Raw genomic sequence first — 21,613 nt, 5'->3', positions numbered from 1 at the left:
CCCACTTTTTAACTAAGGGAACCAGCCACATCAATAAAGGTCACTGTGGACTGTTTTACCTTTTTTATTTCACCACTTCTGCTTCACCACTTCCGCACGACTACACTATCATTGAACACCTTACACGCACTCACCAACTGGCCGGAACAGAAGAACTCCGACAAAGAGCACCTATCAGGTGCCCGTCAGACATTGCAGCGCCAGTCTGACGAGGAGCAGAAGGCCAGTGATGAAGCATGACATCTAGCTTGCTGGGTGTGTGAGGTCTTCTAGTTCCAATAAGGGAACCCCCCAGTTCCCTGTGCAGATACCCTCCACTCCCTACACACACTTCTTCATTTTCCTTGGGGAACTTTGTACCCTGTGTTGCTATCAGTCAAATACAGGGACCAGGTTCATCCTTGTGAAAAGTTTACCTTCGGACTCAGAAACATATATGGAGAAAAAGTGATCATTAAAAGGGCAAGCTGTATCCAAAGTGGGGCTCAAGGATGGTGGCTGGCTGAAGAGTGAGGTCAGGAAAGGTCGTTGACAAAGGGAGGAAAGCTTCAAGCTGGCAAAGTCCATAGCATATGCCCAGAGAGATTTCAAAGTCAAAAAGGTGCTGCTCGGTGTCAGTCTTTATGAAGCCCTGTACATCCAGACTAAGGAACTTCTCTGGAAGTCAGATCACCTTCAGTGGGGCAAACCAGAAAGCTGAGGCAGACCGGCAATTTGACGTCGACAGCTGTGACTTTGATAGCGATCCTGCTCTCAGTCTGTTCTCCAAGTAGAAAGTTGGCAAAAAGTTTTTAAGTCCTACTTCCTGCAGGAGAACACTAACACCAGCCAAGGATTCAGGACTATGGGGGAGCACAACTTGGGGGTGAAGACTCACCCCAACAGAGACCAGCAGCAAGCTCCAGGGCATGTCCAACTCAATCAATAAATCAATCAGGGGTTTTAAAGCACACTACTCACCAGTGAGGGTCTCAAGGCGCTGGGGAGGGAGGGAACGGGAGCAGCTCCGTAGATCATTCGAAGAGCCAGGTCTTGAGGTCCTTTCTGAATTGGTGCAGTGTCGGGCTTCATCGCATGCTGAGGGGGAGTTCGTTCCAGGTCTTGGCCAAAAGGTAGGAGAAGGATCTGCCACCTGCACGGCCCCTGGATGCGGGGGACCGTGGCTAGGACAAAGTCAGCAGAACAGAGGTATCTCTTGGGGGCGTGGATGGAGATTCCTTTGTTGAGGTATTGGGGTCCGGTGTTATGGAGAGCTTTGTAGGCCCAAACTGGTTTGGGTCAGCTGGGCAGTTGCAGGAAATGAGCATCTGAAAGCGTGTTCTGTCCCTGTTGCTTAAACAGTAGGTCAGCCAACTAACCCTTGGAGTAAATTCTGGCATCCTGGTTTCAAGGCAAGCAGGATCAGTCTTCTTTGAGCTTCAACAGTGGGGCAGTCCTTTGTCTGAGTCTTCATAGGTCCAGGAGTTTTTTGAGTAGAAGGTTTGAGGCTGCCACTTTTATACCCAGTGCCAGCCCTTTGGTGGAGGGCAATCCTTTACCACCCCCTAAACCAGTTCTGGTTTGTTCCTCTACCCCCACTGGGTTTTGTGCTATCCATGACTGAAGATACAAAGGAGAGGCACGCCTAGGTGTGGGTTTCATCTGCCAGTGACAAGGTAGACATCCTTTGAAACTGAGGAAAGGGCTGTTCACAGCCCACCAGGCCATCCTGAAAAGGGAGAAGTCACCCTCTACACTCAGAGGGTCCTCGGTCTAATGTCTGGGAGCAATACACATCTCACCATGGGAGCCATCAGGGGTCAGGTGACAGCTATACACTGGCAGGAAAGCCTTTTGGTTTTAGGCAGGAAAATGACAACTTCCTAAAACGTCATTTAATATCCGACTTGACCATTAAATTGGATTTTAATGGATTCTGAAATGAGTACTTGAATACTTTTTCTAGCTGCTCTCAAACTAAATTTATCACCTAATAAATGTAACAGTATACCTAGTACTAGCCCGTGGGAGAGCATGCCTTGCCACAGTAAGAACGACTTTGGAGATTTTCCATGGCAGGTGATCAAAAACATTAAATTTACATGTCCTAACCTTTAAATGGCATGCACCTTGTCCTATGGGTATTTAGGGCCTACCTTAGCTGTGACTTATAAGTATTAAAAAGGTAGGTTTAGGCCTGGTAAAAGTGTATTGCCAGTTTGAAATGGGAGTTTAAACCTACACACACAGGCTGCAGGGGCAGGCTTGGAGACGTTTTTTTTACAATGCTACTTTGGTTGGTGGCACAATGAGTGCTGCAGTTCACAAGTGGCATTTAATTTAGCATCCCTTGGTACAGGAAGTACCACATATTAGGGAATTATAAGTACATTGAATTTGTCAATTAGGTGTAAACAAATTTTAACAAGTTTGAAAGGGAGGACACAAAAACTTTACTACAAGTTAGCAGGGTTAACGTGCACAAAGTACTAAAGCGTACAAAAAATGGGTTCAGCAACAGAAGGCAAAAATCTGGGATACAACTCCAGAAAGAGCTATTTCCAACACTAGCCATCGAGACAATATCGTATTCTGAACTGCCTTCACTTTCTTTGTCCCAGAGAAACCCCTTAAAAATTGATCCTACGCACAATGGGCCATTGTGTGGTCGATGAAAACGCTCAAGGACCTTTTAGCGTCATGATAATGGAGGATCTCCCACCTCGTTTGAGGGGTAAGGCAGCACAACAAACACTGGCAGAGTAACTGAGCCCCCAATGTAGAAGGGGGTTACAATGCTCATTAGGAATTTTGTCCTGGTCCTCAGTATCAGTTTATCTGGAAAAAATGTGGTTGGACTGAAAGCACAAGCAGTTCACTCACACAGCATGCTCATTAAATGGTGTTGAGGAAGACAGTCTTTAATGTCAACAACCTCAAAGAACAGCAGTGCATTGGGTTGAAGGGTGTGAAATATTAAGACCAGGGTTAGCTCCCATTTGGGAATAAAAAATGATTTTGGAGAAAAACTTTTTATAAAACACATCAGAGCTGTTGACTTAAAAACAATCGGCCAAGCAAACACAGAAAGGCAAAAAGGGACAGCAACTAGCTTTTTATCTGGCCTGCTATAAGGCCTGGCTGGTCTGGCAAAAGAACAAGTAACAGGTCATCAGGTAGCTTAGCCTTGCAAATATCAGTGTTACATGCACCACACGAGGCAATACATTTGGTAAACTGTAGATTTACTTTGTGGGAGGGCATCTGCCAGTGAGAATGACACCCAACACCTTGTTGGCAAGTCAAATGCAATTAGCTGCTGCTGCTCAATCTCCATGCATGGAGATGTAGGTGGAACAGACTTGGTTGCAAGACCCCGACCTATTGCTGATCCACCCAAAGGCTGATTGGTGGACAAATGCTCAGAGGCTCCTGGTGTAGTCCAGGTGATAAGAATGACCTGGGTCTAGTCTATCTTGATTTCGCTCAGAACCTGAGGCAGGAAATGACAACATGAGCCCTTTCTTCTATTCCAACAAAATGTCTCTCCTAATGTATGCTGTGGAGCAAACTCCAGTCTGCAGAATTGTTAATTCTGCTCATTCTTAACAGTGGCGACCAGATCTAGCCAGGGAGTGCCACACTGCTCGAAAACACCCTGTGCTACCTCAGGATAAGATGCCACTTGTAATCGAGCAGACAATGCCTATTCATTTCATGTGCTCTGAGATTCATATACCCAACAGGTGGTTGGCAACCAGGAAGATGTTCTGCTGGACCAGCCGACTCCAGAGGAGTGATTCCTTCTGAAACAGGATCCAGGACTCTACTCTGTCTTGCTTGTTGATGTACCAGAAGAAGGTTGTGTTGTCTGTGAGGACCTGCACCAGCCTCCCTTTGATGGGCAGCAGGAAGGCTTTTATGGATGGATCGCCAGAGGCAAGAGGCCTTCTATCTCTACCTCTCCCATATGGCACCCCAACACAGCAGTGACGCATCTGTCTGCACCGTGAACTCCAGATGGGAGACAAAGTGTGGCCAGCCGCACATCAAGTTGATATCCATCAGCCACCACAGTTGGTGAGGTAGTCTAAAGGAGGATTAAACAGTGCCTGTTGGTTTAAACAATGCCTGCTGATGCCATGTTCACTGGCTTGAAAAGACTGGGTTGGTTGCTGCAGTAAACATAAGGAGGGTTTGTGTTTATATAAGTTAGTGCTCTCGAATAGCCTCTGAATTTTCTGTATTGGAGGGGGAAATTGTTTAGCTTATGTCAATAGCCCAACGATCATGCTATGTTCCAACTATTCTTGAATCAAATTAAATGCGTTTGAGAGAGAGTGTAGTTATGGAGACTTAAGGGGCACTGTTAAAGGGTGGGTAGTGAGGGAATCGGTCGCGTAGATGGTCATTAGGGGGCAACAACAAGCATTGTTGCACAGGGTGCCACTAGCGCTAAAACCAGCCCTGCCCTTGAAGTCAGTCCGCTTCACCCATTTGCTACCTCCATTGGCCTTGTATCAGCAGTAGTATCTGCAACTCATCAGGGATCGGCAATGCATGATTTGCAATCACACCAAACTTAGTTTGCAAACTTCACAGTCTCTAAGCTGGCTGCTTTGGAGCCACTGGAACTAAGCAGGAAATGAGGACACATTTATGCACCAGTGTTGACAAAATTATGCAGCAAACAAAATGTTGCAGCATAATGCAGTATATTTTCTGATATTAATTATTTTGATATTTGTACACATGCTAAAAGTCTCTTGAAAGATTTTGTCCTATTAGTACCAGTGTTACAAATGCAGTAGTGAGAAAGGTGATCAGTCAACCTTTGCAAAGGACGGTCCACTTCGCAGCAACAAAAGTCATATTTTTTTAATTAACTTTTGATCCGTTTGAGCTTCAAATCATTTATTAGTTAAAATTGCCAGATTATGCAGCAGATCTTGTATTATGTGGCAAATATGGCAGAGCCAAAATTCTATAGAAAACATTTGCAAACTAGGATATTATGCCATTCATGTTTGAACTGCTCTTGTGGAAGAAGGGAGAAGTGCTGATGTTAGAAACGCCATGGCTCAGAGACAAATGGCTTGTGCTTCCACTTTTAAGCACATTTGGGACATTCTGTGATTGGAAACAAATCCCACTTTGTGAATGTGTTTTAATGGCAATAACTCATATTAAACCCTAAATAATCATGTGTATCCATTGGTTGAATTAAATAACATAATAAGCTGTAACTGGGCAGTGACATGCCAATCAAATACTGAAAATTGGGATGTTTTGCGCATTCTGGCCACACCTCTGACTCTGCCCACTGATCCAATCCACAGGTTATTCCCGCCCGCTGGTTCTCAGCCCACAGTTCCCCTACTTTTTTTTCATCACTTCGACCACTAGCCAATACGGGCAAGAAGTGTAAAAAGGTACGGTCATTCCAGGGTATCTCTTGGTAGCATCCAAAAAACAGCTGCAACAGGAAGAGAGGGGTCATTCTCTAGCATGGTCACGAAAAGGGTGCTGAGGTTAATGGAAGTGCGCCTACCAGGGTCGAAACCACACTGATCAGGTCTGAGCACCGTGGGAGCAAGGGGAGCAGTTGGGAGGCCAGCAACTTCGCAAGGATTTTATTATCAAGGTTAATCATTGATAGTGTTCTATAGGAATCAGACAAATGTGGGTCCTTGTCTGGTTTAAGAATAATCCCAATGAGCGCCTCTCTAAGAGGGGGAGAACTCAGGCTCCAGTGATTCCTCGTACATGTTGAGGAGGTGGGGTGCGAGGAGTGGCACAAACTACTTATAGAATGCAGATGTAAGTCCATCCAATACCGGTGCTTTGCCCCTGGCATAGCCCAAATTACACCAATCACCTCCTACTCTGAGAACTTCTTGTCCAGATATCTGCGATGGCCATTACTTGCCTATTCTAATTCAATTGAGTCTAGGAAATGGAGCAGATCAGGGTGTGCTTCTGTCTGATGTACGGCATATAATGAGGAGTAGAAGGCAAGCATCTCTGCCTGAACAGCCTCCTGTCCAACAACTAGGTCATCTTCACTGCCTTTTTGAGAAGTCTCTTCAGATTCTACCACCTTTTCCCTAATATGCCCGAGGGTCGCTGGTAGGCTGGACGCGAAATACTCTGATTTGAGTGCCTGTATCTCCCTCTCAAGGCGTTGAAGATCACCTGTGAGCGAACTCAGGACTCCAGCCTGCTTAGCGATGCACTTGCCTCTAATAACTGTTTTAAATGCCTCCCACAACGTGGACGGTGAGTCCACCGAGCCAGTATTTATCTAAAAATATTCAGTGATTAGAGACCTAATCTCCTCCCGGAAGACCTGGTCCCAAAGGGTGCCAGCAGGAAGCCTCCAGTTGTAAGCCCTATTCGTTGCATCAGCCAGTGAGTCAAACAACAGTCAATTCTGGACCATGTACTGGGCAGAGCAGCGCTGTTTAAGATGCTGGTGCTGCCTCAATTTCTATACGTGCTACACAATACCACCTGGAAAGTCCCAGATGCTTACTTTGTTAGTGTAGATGGCGAGGTCAGAACACTCTTATGGGATGGGAAAAATCAGCACATTGCGACACACAAATTGACCTGGGGATGGTATGACGGGGGAATTGTGTTGCCCGACTTCAATTAATATTATTGGGATATTATTGGGCCTCCCGGCTCGCTGGATTAACCAATGAGTCTTTGCATCACCATCTGAGCCGGCATACTGCACGGATAAATGAATAATGACTCAGGGGTATACCAACATGCACTATATTTCAACCCCAAGCACCAATGTCTCCCTGGCTCCAAGGCCCAAACAGTTGCACTCTGGCACCATGCAACAAAAATATTGGGGTGGCACCAAAAAATAACACTGGCCTCTCTCCTGTCGGAGTCCGAACAACTCGGCATATTGAGTAGGTGCCTGGGCCTCGACAAGTGAGGCTTAATTGGTATCGCGACGGTTGGTGACTTATGGTCGCGCAATGTGATGGTTCCGTTTGAAATACTGCAAGCGGAGTACCAACTGGCAGGATCAGAGATGTTCTGTTATCTACAGATTTGCCATGCAATAACCACCTTCTTGGCAAGCGGTGAGGCTCTACCTGAGGCCTCCCTATTGGAAGACCGCCTCTTAACAAATCCCATGTCCCGCAAAGCAATATCACTCATGTATTGTAAATTAATAAACAATAGACCTGATCCATTAGTACGTCTCCAACAGTTGTGGGAATCAGATCTCGGGGATCTAGAGGACGATGACTGGCAGGAAGCCCTTTCCTCGCCTAAAGAAGTTGCGATTCCAATGAGGCTAAACAATCTACACAGAACTGACCTAGCTGCACATACACTGGTAAAAATGGGGCGCAGGCCAGATTTGGGGCGCTGCAGACAGTACATTTTATCACACGCTCTGGGACTGCTCACATATCCAGCCCTATTGGGAGAGAACCACCTCCACACTTACAAGGGTAAGTGGGACAAATTTCTCCCATTCCCATCAACTTTGTTTACTAAATGTATGGGAGGCTACAAACCTGACTCTAACTGAGCGCACATGGGTATCACTAGGATTCGTCCTTGCTAAACGCAATATTGCTCGGGTATGGGGTACCAGGGATTTGCCTACACATCAGAAATGGGCTAACGACATGGATAATGTGATGATCACGGAGAAAGATGTATTCAAGAATAGAGGCTGTCCCAAGAAATGGGATCACAAGTGGGCTAAATGGAATGTTGAATGTGGTGAATTATGTGTGTCTCCATCAGAGGAACTGCGTACAGCAGATGTGGACATTGATCTTACTCCAGCATAGAGTTGTACAGAGCCTAAGTTTAAATTATATAGAATGGTCATTCATCCTTTCACCACTGTGTTTCATTATGATGTGGCCTAAAGGCCGTCCACAGTACTATTAAAATTGTTTAATAAAAAGAGAATAAATAAAATTCTGGACCATGTAGGGCCCGCTGTTGATATGCAAGTTCGCTCCTTACTTTAAAGGTGTTGAAGGCGCCAGATATCTACCAATTCATGGTCCTCCATGAGTACCAGTAGCTGTTCCGCCGCCCATGGATGAAGTCGATGGAATCCGCCTGATGTATCCTTTTCTGAGTTGAGAACAATATTGAAATCCACTTCCAATAAAACTGTTCCGAGACCCCGGGACTCTGCCAGCTGCCACACCTCACTAAAGAAAAGGGGGTCATCTGTATTGGTGCCGTACACTGATATCAACTTAACCAGATGGCCTCCAAGCACCCCAGCAACTATAAGGTAGTGCACTTGTGGATCGCATATTGCGATGCAAGTGTGCCACGGAGCCCCTTCCTAAGAACAATAGCCGTACCTCTAGCATAACTGGAGTAAACCGCTATAAGTTTTGGCACCCGTTAAATGCAACTCCTGTAAGAAGCGGATATCCGCACCATGACGGATAAGATACGCCGCAGCCAATCGCACCTTTCTACAATCATTCAGGCCACGCAGATTCTATGTTACCTCTTTCAGTGTGGTCACTCTGTTAGCATTCACACCCATGCATGCAGTCCCATAGATCCATGTGTGTCAGCGTTAGGGTAGCGCCCTTCACATGTTGATGATACGGGAAGGGAAATGGGGAAGGAAAAAGAACAGAAAAGGAGCAATACAACCAGTACAAACTACCCAACACCCAGAAGTTCCACCCCTCACCCTCTACAGCTGCCTAACATGGCTGAAAGACATTTCCTCTACCCTGAATGGGCCATAAAGGGCCAACTGTAATGTACAAAATAGGACTCATACAAGAGGGTAACGCCAGGGGGCTCTGCATATCCCAGAGATTTGATGCTGGGAGGCTGGACTAATAACACCAGAGAGGGACAACCTCTCATTCAGTCAGGCAACCGTGTCCGATTTCTGTGTGGTTTGTGTGTAAGGGAGGTATAGCCTGTGGCACAACACAGAATAGATTTGAGTCCTGCCAGGCTTTTGAGACTCCAATCCAGCCTGCCTCATGGTGCTCAGTCAGGATTTCAAACAATTTTTCTAAGGGGGTCTTCTACCACCTGGTCCTTATCTGCAGGTGCAGTTGATTTGGGAGGCCTGAGGCTGCGTACAAACTTGGCGGTCAGCTTAGGATCGGTGAAAAATGAGGTTTTGCCAGATTGGAAAATAAGAAGCTTTGCAGGATAGAGCTGAGAGTACTTAATATCCTGTTGCTGCAGCAGTCTTTTTACAAGCACAAACTCACTTCCGGTGGCTTGAACGGATTAAGTGAAATCGGAGAAAAAAAGAAACTGCATTGCCCTGATATCTAGTTTCCTGCAAGGCTTGTGCCTCGCAGAGCACAATGTCACGATCCCTATAGTTTACTAGTCTTGAAATTTGAGGTCAGGCAGGGGCTCCCAAGGGGAGGTGGGTGGTCTCAGGCCAAGGGGTCTGTGGGCACGCTCTACTATGCAGACCGCTGACAGGGCAACACCAAAGAGGGATCGGCGCATTTCTTCTACGTAGTGTTCAATCCGGGTCATTGCTGATGGCTCTGGGATTCCAGGAATTCTCAAATTATTGCGTCGCAACCTGGCATCGAGGTCTTCGTTTTTATTCCTTATTACTTCCAGAACCTTCTCCATTAGCAGCAATTTCTCACGGGTCGCAGTGCCATCATCTACCAGCGCAGAGTTCAGTTGCTTGACCTCCGCGATGCACTCATCGTGATTTGACACCTTATCCCTGAGCCGAACCAAGCGGTAAGATATTGATTACATTTGGAGGTCGATTTGCTTTAGGTCCGTGAACTTTTAGCGAATTTTTGGCTCAGTGGTCGATGAGGGGTTCATTGCTGTTTCTGCTTGCTCCTCTGCTGGGGGGTGTTCCCTCTGGGAGTTTGCGCTGCTCGAATGAGACCTTAGGTTGCCTCGCATCTGCCTTGCCTATGGCTTGCTGCCTGTCCCACGTAACCAGGACATGTATTCTGCCGGAGTAATTGTGGCAGATGCAGGGGCTCTGTCCTACTGGGGTGCAAGTCTGCACCGGGCCCTCCCACCCATGTAGCAGCCCCATTCGTTCCAACAGCAACAGGCCTTGATGGGCCAGCGCAGTGTCAGCCCCTAGTTCTCCTCATAAGGGCACAACTGCAGTGTGAGTCTGCCTCCCGATGTTCCACGACTGCAGGCACCCTTCAATGATATCACAGCCCCCTTTCAGGATCCACGACCAGTTCAAGCACAGCGAAGAGGAAGAAAGGGAGAGAGGGTGCCCAGAGTCCGCCAAGCTGTGCCGCTCTGCTAGACCAGCCCGCTGTGCCCAAACGTCATCTCCACCCCTTGGGGAGGTCGCCACTGCAGTCAGGGCCCTTCACAGCCTGGTTATATACCACCGGGCCTGGCACAAAGTCACGCAACGATTCCCAACCGCTCAGGCGCACCCTGCCTCACCTCCGCCCTGGTCCCTCAGGGGGCCAGCGCACACGAGAGTCCAGTGGGGTGTGTTTCCTTCTGCCTCCGTCCTCCTTGGGCCTCACTGGGATCCTCCACTTCACCACATCACAGGGCCGGAACAGGGCCCGCTGACCAGCAGCCTCTTTCATGCCAGAAGCAGCGAGAAATCCAAGGCCAAGTCGCCCGTCTTTTTCTTCACCTCAGCTACTTCTTTGCAGGGCAGCAAGCCTGCTAGTTTCTTCCTGGCCACTGTGCCGGGGCTGATCTCACTACACCGGCTTACTCAGATCAGAGCCGCCACCTTGTTGCCGCAGGCAGCACCCACGTCTTTGCTTTTACACCGCTGCGCTCTGTCCAAGCGGTTTACGTCACCCAAACTGAGGTCATCAGCTGCTGTGCCTGGTCAGGAATGCTTCCTCTCCTTTGCAGGCTGAAATGGTCGCTCGATCTGCATGATAATTAATGGATTGTCCATCCAGCCTACAGAGCCTCACTATGTGACCATCATCTTGCAGCGGCACAATAGTGTCCCACACAAGTGGCAAGTTTAGCTCTATTTCAGGAGATGTATCTAGCCCACTGACGTTTTGGAAGTCTACATACAATTAAACCTTGGTATAATGATTGGGGGAGCAACGTGTTCTCTTCCTCTTCTTCATCAGTGTCTTGAGGGACCTTGGGTGCTTTTCACACTGGGTCTGAATCCTCTGATGTACAGCAGATGTACTAGATTGTAATCTGGCTGTATGTTGCTGTTTCTTAAATTTATATTGTGACATACGCCTGGTTCGGTTCGGATCATGCCAGTGGAGTCAATAACTGTGCCATTACAGGACGAACAGGTGTGGACCTTGGCGCTGGGTTAGAAATTTGTGCCAGAGTAAGTGTGAGACCGGTAGTGGGCCAACAAGGGCAGGATGCTTTAGGGAAAGATTCACAGACAGAATTCTAACTAGAGACTCCTGCTGCTCGTTGCGAGTGAAGATGCACCAGAGGCAGCTGGTAGTACAACAAAGATCTGCTGTATGACTACTTTGATGGCTCCTATTTGGTGTGAGGTCAAGGATGGCCAGAGAATTTAGGTCACAACTGCAGCATTGGTTTGGACTCAGGAGACATTGGAAGAGTACAAACTTTATCATGAGGCCCTCACATCTTTTTACTAGATAGCAAGTGACCAAGTTATGGGATGGGAGTCAAAACTTGCTTAACTATTTTGTGCTTATGTCTATACTTTGATTTAGACTTACCAGAAGACTCTGGGGCACATGCATCAAAGTAGGCTTTGGCGAGTCCTTAATTGCGATTATTAAGGAATTGTAATTAGGGACTCTCAAAAGCCTATGCATGTAGTCATGGCGATCAGAATAGCGATTTCTAAGCATTCCTTAATTGCGACTCGCAAATTGCGAGTCGCAGTTAAGGAATGGCTTCCCATTTATTCCTATGGGCCTACAGGTCTATAGGAATGAATGGGAAATTGCATGCAATAGGTACTCGCAAATTGCGCAAGCAATTTCAAGAGTGCAAAGGTGTCAAAATGACACCCTGTTCCACCCCTGAAATTGTGATGTGCACCCCTGTTGCGCACACACATGCCCAATGGGCATGTGTGTGTGTGTAACTTGAAGCCCTGAAAAATGCAGTTAAGTGCATTTTTCAAGGTTTTTGCAAAATACAGACCAGAGTAATTTCTCTGTATTTTGCGGCCCCAAATAGTGAATTCGCTATTTCTAAGGGGTACATGCATTGCATTTAGGTAATCACAAATTGAGATTCCTTAAATGCAATCGAAATTTAGGAAATCACAATGAATTGCAATTTTTTGGAATTGCGAGTGCCTGACACTTTAATGCATCGCAATAGGCCTTTTTGGGGGTGCAAACGGCCCATTTTTGCAAATCGCACTGTTTGCGCCCGCACAAACCATTGATGAATGTGCCTGTTTGTTCCAGGAAATATTTTTGAGCGGAAACGGCCTCAAGACTGGGACTTCAACCAAGCCTGCAACTTAGAACAAGAGTTGTGCTTCTACTATGATATCTTCTTGTGTTCAGTGACTTTCTGTGCTGAATCACCCCGCGATGCATGAGAGCACACTCATGTTATAGGCTCGTGGCTGGGGCCCAAGCACCACATACAAACCACATGATGGTTTGTGGCTGACATCTAGTTACTGCAGACATGGCACATTTGAATACTGTACAAATGATTTCCTAGTAGACTGCATCAGGTTTGGAGTTGTTAAAGACTGACAAAGATGAGGGCAGAAAAAAGGAACTAATGTCAGTGTAGGGATATTGTTTGTACGGGGTTCAGCTGTCACTTCTGGGGAGGTACGGAGTCTCTGTAAAGTGGGCCATCTCCCTGTGTGTGGGACCATTGCTTTCAAATCTTCCGGATCCAGACTGGCACCTCTGAATATTTTAAATGAGGAACCTTTGGTTGAAAGTATCCATCAGAATAAACTGAGTATGCAAAATGCTGTATTAATTGAAAAGACAGTTTGCTCTATAAAAAAACTGAGAATAAAATTAATTTTGAGAGGCCAACTAAAAGTACAGATTAATTGACTGATACATACAAGCGCCCTACTAAACTGAGCACTCTAGTGTCCTGACAATAAGATACAATTCAAAAATATCAGGATAGTGGCAGCCCCAGGTGCATACACTGTAGGAGTTAAAATAGTTAGTAAATATCCTCGTTTAAGCCTAACCTCTATCCACTTAACAAACAATGTAGCAAATATTTATAACAAAGACATCTCTTTTTCAGTATAAAGAAATAAAAGCAAGTTGTTCTCAACATCTATAAACCTCTTTTGGTTCCTCACATGAGCAGGTGGGATCACATAAATATAGGGGTAAGGTTACTGCATTAAATATATTTAAAATGAATACATTACAAATGGAGATTAAAAAACACAAAGAATAAAATTATTCAATATATGTATAAACCACATTCATTATAAAGTAAGTACAACACAGGTCAGAACTACTGGTACATGCATGATGGAAATATGTTTTCTTCCACCATTCAAGGGCCACTAATGAAATCAGACAAAACTTTAGTAGCAATTGAGAAAGGCATTCTTCCATTGCTCAGCTATGATACTTGCATACCTCTCTCTCAACAACCATACATCAATTTAAATGGCCAACCACTTGGTCCCCTCATGTATGTTATATTCAATGGGTTGCAAGGGATTGCACAAGCACCAGTAAGTATAACCTACCAACAATCATCAAGTAACCATCATCAGCATGCAGGAAATAAGGACTGAACTTTGCTTTGAGCCTTCAGAGTGCCTCTTATTATGTGGACAACGTTCGAAATGACACTGTATGTTACATCATGCAGTATTTTGTAAATCAGTAACTCTCAATATATCAAAGGGTTAATATTTCAGGTGACTAAAATATTGGAAATAATAAACAAGTCTGCAGCGCTGTTTTACCTGTACTGTATTACCACCCTTACTATTTGAAGCTGGGTCATCCTTGGGTGACACCTTCTGGTGCTTCTTGTTCATCCCTGAGGGTTACATGACGCAAACACAATGAACAAAGTGGGTATTAAGAACAGCACTCAACAGTAAGATGAGTATTTCATAAAAGGATGCAGATACGCAGGGAAGCATGCTTTGCTATAGATGCATTTACAGTATTGGACAAACTAGACAGCCTTACCAAAGGACACACACCTGGTGGTTTATTATATTATTTCTATGAATGTATTGCCTATGAGCACAATTTTCAAAGAGCAAAAATGCAGCAGCTAACTAAAAGCACATGACTAAATGCTTCCTAGGCAGATGTGAGAGAAAATACTGCCACCAATGGGAGAGACAGTCCAGGGTCTTGATGGAGCTACTGATGAGCTCCCTTACTGGCCAAAAGAATAAATATATGGGAGAAAAGAGATTGCCTGCCTTGTGTGTCAACAGGGTACGGGAGAAGGTAGCTGTGTCACCTATTGATGGATTCTGGAATCACTCATCTTATTGGCAAAGTGGGACTTCTGTGGTGTTGGACCATGCAAAGTGCTGGCCATACTCTGAAGGGCCAGCAAGGCTCCCAAATGTCTACCGCCCTTGATCTGATATTTGTTATGAGATATGCGAGATGCACATTAGTTATTACTGAAGTGGAAAGTGGAATCTATTTTGCTGTGTCAGAATTATTAGAAAGTATAATATTGATATATGTATCTTTTTTCCTTTTGTAATGTTTGTTGACTGGGAACAAATATTTTAATATGACAAGCTGTGCAATTCACCCTTGCACATACATCATTTAATGAAATACCATGAGCAACAATGAATAATATATGACTGTGCCAACATTGACCCCTGCAAAATTTGCTTTTGAGTGTTTAAATATCACCAAAAAATGTTTTCAAGTGATCTGGTACCAGGTAAGTGTTTAACGAGCTCATGAGTGCTAATAGTGGGATAGCAAAGTGGCAATTTGCAGTCAAGGAAACATTAGCACAGGAATCTCAAAATACACAAGAAACTCCAATTATTAATAAGAAACAGAACAATTGTGATATTAATTACAGGATATAATTAGGCAAGCATGTAGACAAATGCCTTTTTAGCTTCAAATACTTTGTACAACATATGTATCATCCCACAATTACAGAAACACAACTTCGAAGGAAAAAGTATAAGAATGCCAAATCAACTACATTATATCAGTACAATCTGGCCAAAACAACGGAAATATTTAGTGCTCCAATTTTTTAATTTCAAAAAAGGTAAATCAATGGAAAACGTAACAAAAATATTAACAACATTTGTTAAATAATCACCTGAGTATCCAAATGATATGCTTGACAAAGGGCTAAGGTAGATCCCATTTCCGTACATTGCACCGTGAAGCTGAAAAAAATCAGCCTGATCAGCATATTTATAGGTACATAATATCAATTATCAATAAAAATAGTTTATTCAGTTAAACTAATTACCATAAAAGCACCTAAATATATGCATACAACATACAGAAATTAGTCATCAGTACACAATTAAAACCAGAAGTCATTACTGGACAGTTGTCTCCCAAAAAAGGTCACAGCGGACCGATACAGAGATCATGGTTACATTAGTAAATGTCAGAAATGTGATCCAACTGTGTTAGAACCTAAAGGGAGGAGATTCCTGATCTTCTAAACTAGGTCTTTATCCATAGATTTGACCTATATCGGAACAGAATGGGCATTCATTTCAGACATCTCTTTGATATTAGGAATGTGTGACACATTGATTAACTTTAAAGTGCCAAAGCTATTTTAGCAGGTTTTGGGAAAGCAGGGAAGAGGAGACCCTTCACCAAACAGTACTGTGGTCATATATGTTGTGTGCCAAGCTGTAAAGGCCTTCTTTACAAAAGGAAAGTTACAAATTGGAAGTAGTACACTGACAGGATCACAAAACTGGGACATGGTCTTACAGACATGAGCTAGGTGGAAAGTCACAGAAATATAGGGCTCTATTAATATGCTGTATAGTGAGACAGGACAGACACATTTCCAAATGCGAAATGCAAGAAATATTCACTGGAAGAGTTCCTTTCCAAATAAATGTCCTTTTGTCATACTGGAGAAAGACTAAGTCATGCCAAAACCTCCTTTTACTAGAACCTGTATTAAGGCATAGAACAGCCACTAAAGAGACGATGTTGACACAAAGGCATTAATTGCATTACTTTCAAAGGACAAGTTCAGACATAAAAAAAAGTAATAGGAATGAGAAAGCAAGCATTCATCTGATGTCAATGTAAGGCACAAGTAGACTCAGCATTTCATCCTTTAGTTTGCTAAATAGAATAACATTATGATGAAAAGTAATACATATTAGTTGTAGACCTATGGAACTAACAATAGGCAATAAGGAAGAGGAAGTGCTGTATGTGTTATAACATACTTAAAGAAATATTTACACAACACAAAGTATTAGCAAATCGTATTAGTAAAGGATTCTAGACTCTGTTGTTGTTACAAGGCATTACAGACCATTTAAGTGCAATACAAATGTCAACAATATGATATGAGATTAAAACGTGCAATAAAGCTCTAACAAATATATATTAAGTTGTAACACTGTTAGCCTTTAGAAATAGAGCGGTTTACCTGTAATCTCGTATTGGAAGCAACTACTAATCCATTCCTCAGAATAGAGTGCCAGTTTTCAATGTGCGAGCCGCTTAAAAATAGAAAACATAGAGCTAAATTTAGTACTCACAAAAAAGTGAATGGGGTGTCAAACAAAGTCTATGCTAAATACACTTAAGTGGAAAACACTTACAATTCATACTCAAACACAACATAGTTCTTATAAAACAAACAGGCAATGTCAAATACAATAGGTCTGGCTTCCAAATTGAGTTCTGTATGATTAATTCTAAAATCCTTTAGAAATGAAGAAAACAATGATTGTTTTCTGTAGAGCAGATTGTGTCTATGACATAGGAAATTTAATGTATGATGAACAGTTGATGGAGGAAGGATTCGAGAAAAAGAAACTTGCTCGGATCAATCTCTCGTTAACGTGTACTAATAACTAGAAACAGTAAATAAGTGAAAATTAACATGCACACAACATTCACATATGGGGAAAGAGCTTTACGCATGCTTGAATAACAAAGAATAATATGCTTTGCGACTAAATCCTGCTTGAAACCGAAAAAAGCTTTTGCACATGTGCAAACCAGAACCGCGTAAGTAATCATGGAACTAACCCGTTTGAGCGGGAAAACTCTCACGCATGTGCAAGAATTACTAACTGTAGGTCTTGAGGCACTGCGTGCCTGGCATATGCTTGACTAGTTTATCCTGAAGTTCGAATGATATCTTCATTTTATAAATGTTATCTTTCATATAGCAGTGTTAACTCCCTGCATTTTAAACATTGTGGTATTTTATATTTTGTAATGGTTTTTATTAACTATACAATAAAGAATTCATGCTTGCCTGAATATAAAAGATGCTTGTTCTGCTAATGCTTTTGCTTAAAGAAAAATAATTTAACATGGAATAGAGTAGAAGTGGGCTGTGAACAGTAACAATCACATATTTGAGAAATTAACATCGGTTTATGATTCTTTTAGCAATAGTGTACATTTGGGCCGGTATACCTTGGCAATGAAAGAAAATGGCGCTGGAAGAAAAATTGTATTGCGCATGTCTGGAAAGAAACGTAATGTGACCTGTTGCCCAGAAAAGTTAAATAACTGCCAAAGACCAAGGACAGCAGCTGTGTGAACATGGGAACGTGCGATATTTGTCAATGGGGCTTGAATGAAATGATATTTAATTTGTTACAAAAGATGTATGGGAAAGGAAGTCATGGATGAGCTAAAAGGGAAGATTTTACAAAACAAAGGTGTCTTAATAAATAAGCGGTGTCAGCATAGTATGATGTGAACTCCCCTACTCTTGACCAATCAAATTCCGTATTTCACCGATATTTGCAACTTTAAGGAAGGGACAAGCACAAATGAAGGCTATAATTAAGGTGACCATAAGATTGAGAGTGCTTGCCTGCTGCTTAGTGCGAAGTGCTTTGGTGCTGAGGGTGCTGCTGGAGATTGATGTATATGATCCGAGAGACGAGAGGGAGAGGCAAGAGAACAGACTGGGGAGATTCACCCTTTTTTTATTATTGAGAGTTCAAGCAATTTACAGAGATACAGAATTGTCAAGTAAAGTGCATAATGCAAAATAATCAGAATACTCAAACCGCTTTACAAGTAGACATGTGACAGAGAAAAAATAGAACATTACAAATCACAAATAGATATAGTGCAAAGTGCAAAAGTGCTAAACATTAGGAGTAAACATACCCCAACAATCTTTCATATAATCCTGTTGCAGAAAAGAGACGGGACAGTCATGTACAGCATTATATATCACAAATGGATAAAGTGCCAAGTGCTAAACATTAGGAATAAACATACTCCGACGATCTTTCAGATAACCCTGTTGCATAAAAGTAACGGGGCAGTCATATAGTATAAGATAAAGGACGTGTAAAGTGCCTGAGTGCATAAGATAAGTTAACAGTAAATTGGGAAGTTGACCCTTAAGTACCAGGCTTAGCTGTTCAAACTACGACCCCGCCATCTCCTCAACGATTATAAGCATTCCAATAAAAAAACAGATTCCCTTAACTCCAAACTAGACCCCCAGAGAGCTCTGTTTCTCAAACTTCTTTAGTGAACCTGATCTTACTGCATATTTTCTTTCCAATTCTTTAATTTTACTTAATTCCACTCTCCAGGCTTGGAAAGAAGGTATCCTATCGGTTCGCCAGCACTGTAAAATTATAGATCTTGATACTAATAACAATAATAATACAGCCATTTGTAAAGCGCAAACAGCTACCTCCCAAAGGAGGTGTCCCGGCGCTGTAACAACAAGTGACAGCGAAATAAATGGTCAAACGCCAGCCATCCACCAGAATTAATCCAAGTTAAAAAGCCAGATCAATAACTGCCTTCCTGAATAGAAATTCTAATTCGATATACCGCAAAGTAGGCGGCAAGGAATTCCATAGCTTGGCCACTCTCTACTGCTGCAATGTATAGACACTCTTCTTGTGTAGTGCTTAGCATTCTATTGTAAGAGTAACCCAGAACTGCAATGGATAAGTCAATGGAGATGGCAAGGTCTAAGGTGAATCTGAGATTATTTTCAATTCCTTCCCAGAGGCTACTGATTTTCGGACATTCCCAAACAATGTGTGACCAGGTGCCACCGTTCTCTTTTGTGCAGCGGAAACACCTGTCCTCGATTTGTGGATATATATTATATAGGAAAGAAGGGGTCCTATAGATTAGTAATTTTGAGTAGAATTGCATACGCTTAAAATTTGCGCCTCTTAATGTTGATGCGTTAAGTTTCTTAACTCTGCACCAGGTTAATTTTGAGACCTGCATCTCTTCCATTTTTCACCATCTATCACAAATTTTTTCATATAGGGGAAGAGACTTATTTTCTTCAAAGATTTTAACCCATGCGCTAACCATCCGTTGTGACGGGGGAATCAAAGGCTTCGCTGATACCTGGTCTAGAAGATACGCTTCTTTCAAAAAGGGTTTTATTATAATAAATTACCATTTTAGCATTACTTTAGAGTTTAGGAGCCCCATTTCAATCTCTGACCATGACTTCCAACAGTTGCCTTTAATAAAATCCCGAATCTGTACATGCTCATTTTCTTCCCATTTTTTAAAAATACTAATCTCTAAAAGACATCTCGCCCCCATGTAATATGGGACAGCCTAGTCGAACTGTTAATTTTTGGAATAATGTAAAATGATAAAAATTGAGATTTTTGCTTAAGTACCCATTGGAGAGTCTTGTATCGTACTTTCTTAGGGTATTTGATAATTCTTGTGGGGTCAACAATATTATACTTCTTTAGGATCTTATTTATAAAAAATGTATCTGCCTCCAGGGGGTCTAATAAGAAAAATCTGGAGCTATAGTGTGCGAAGGTCGCGTGATAGTAGTTCCTAATATTTGAAAGGGACAGCCCTACTTCTGCAACAGGGTAGATTAAAATGCTCATTGCCAGTCTTGGTGTCTTACTAGACCATACAAAAGAAGAAAACATGCTATTTAACTATTTTTTTTAAAAAGCTGCTCGTAGTGCACATGGAGCGGCGCTAAAAAGGAAGTTGAATAGTTGAAGAATAGACATACGAATTAGTGCCACTCAACTTAATATTTATAGTGGGAGCAGGTTCCATCGTACCAACAGGCATTTTACTGTTTTAAGCAATGGTGTGTAGTTCAAATGAAATATGTCTTCTACTTTCTCCGTCACGTAGATCCCTAAGTATCTCTTTGGGCGAGTGTTATAGACAGGTCTAAACTCTGGCAATAGAGAGTCGATGGAACAATTGCACAATATAATCTCTGTTTATTTATTTTATAGCCTCCTATTGCTTGGAAGTCCGCGAAAATCCTCATGATTTCCTCCAGGGTGTCTGATTTAGAATGTAAAAAGAGAACAATGTCATCAGCATACAATTTTATATTTGTCATCCCGTGAACAGGGACCATGTACGCCTTTTTCTGTCTAATTGCTATTGCTAGGGGCTCTATAAATAACGTAATAAAGATCGGAAAAAGAGGACACCCTTTTCTAGTGCCTCTGTTTATTAGACATGTGCCTATTAATTAATTTGTGCCTGTGAGTACGTGTATAGCCGATTAATTGTATAAACTCCTCTTGGAAGCCAAACTTTTCCATATTTTAAAACAGACATTCCCAAGAAACTGAATCGAACGCTTTTTCAGCGTCTATAAAACAAACCTGGGCCTCAGTCCTTTTTATATAACAAAAAAAGCCAGTGCTTCTAATAAAAAAAATCGTATTGGTATGGCGCTGTCTCTCAGCTACAAAGCCACACTGGTCCGTATCAATAAGTGAGCCTGCCATTCTATTTAGCCTATTAGTGGCAAGATTTGTAAAGATTTTGTAGTCAACATTAAGAAGGGTAATGGGCCTAAAAGAATCAACATTCTCGATATCTTTATCCTTCTTAAGGATGCTAACCACTACTGCTGTGCGGAAAGATAACAGAGGGTCACCCCCTTTCAGAAGATGGTAACCAAGTTTTAAAAAGTCAATATTGAGAATTGAAGCAAATCTTTTAAAAAATTCTGCGTAAAAGCCATCTTCACCAGTTGCTTCACAATTAGGCAAAGAGCTTATGACTAAGTCAAGTTATTCCTTCGTGTAGTCAATTAGAAATTCCTCTTGAAAGTTCCTATTTAAGTTAGGAACTGGCAAATTGTGGAGAAAAACGCAAATGGATTTGGAGGATGCATGATGGTTTGATTGATAAATTCTGTTATAGTGCTTAAGAAAGGTCTCTCCTATGTCCAAAGTTCTGGTTGAACGTGTTTTAGTGATTCATCCCAGATGCTCTTAATCCTGTTACGCACCTGTTTCTCCTTTGCCTGCCATGCTAAAAGTTTCCTTGTATATTCACTCTCCTCATAGTCTGTCTGGAGGTAAGTCCTGCTTGCCACCTCTCCCAACCCGTAGTAAAATTCTCTCATTTGTGTTTTTGCTTCTAGTAACTCTTGCTTAGTGTTTGAATACTTTTTCATAGTATACTCCTGATTTGCGTGGGCAAGTCTTGTTTCGATGGTCATTCTTTCCGCTTTTTTGGCC

At 42.8% G+C, this 21,613-nt stretch overlaps 1 protein-coding gene across 1 annotated transcript in view; it reads right to left on the bottom strand.

Moving 5' to 3' along the window:
- Window positions 1–21,613, bottom strand: part of PARP8 (poly(ADP-ribose) polymerase family member 8) — a 759,201-nt gene that overhangs the window by 84,307 nt on the left and 653,281 nt on the right. The window contains exons 21-23 of the mRNA XM_078675052.1: window positions 16,555–16,627; window positions 15,238–15,307; window positions 13,880–13,956 (exon numbers count right to left, since the gene is read on the bottom strand). Coding sequence (XP_078531178.1) covers window positions 13,880–13,956; window positions 15,238–15,307; window positions 16,555–16,627 — 220 coding nt within the window. The remainder of the gene's footprint in view (window positions 1–13,879; window positions 13,957–15,237; window positions 15,308–16,554; window positions 16,628–21,613) is intronic.

This window comes from Lissotriton helveticus, chromosome 2_1 (assembly GCF_964261635.1).
Source record: "Lissotriton helveticus chromosome 2_1, aLisHel1.1, whole genome shotgun sequence".
Lineage (NCBI taxonomy): Eukaryota > Metazoa > Chordata > Amphibia > Caudata > Salamandridae > Lissotriton > Lissotriton helveticus.
The sequence above is the reverse complement of the archived record's forward strand: the minus strand, read 5'-3'. Positions and strand labels throughout refer to the sequence as shown.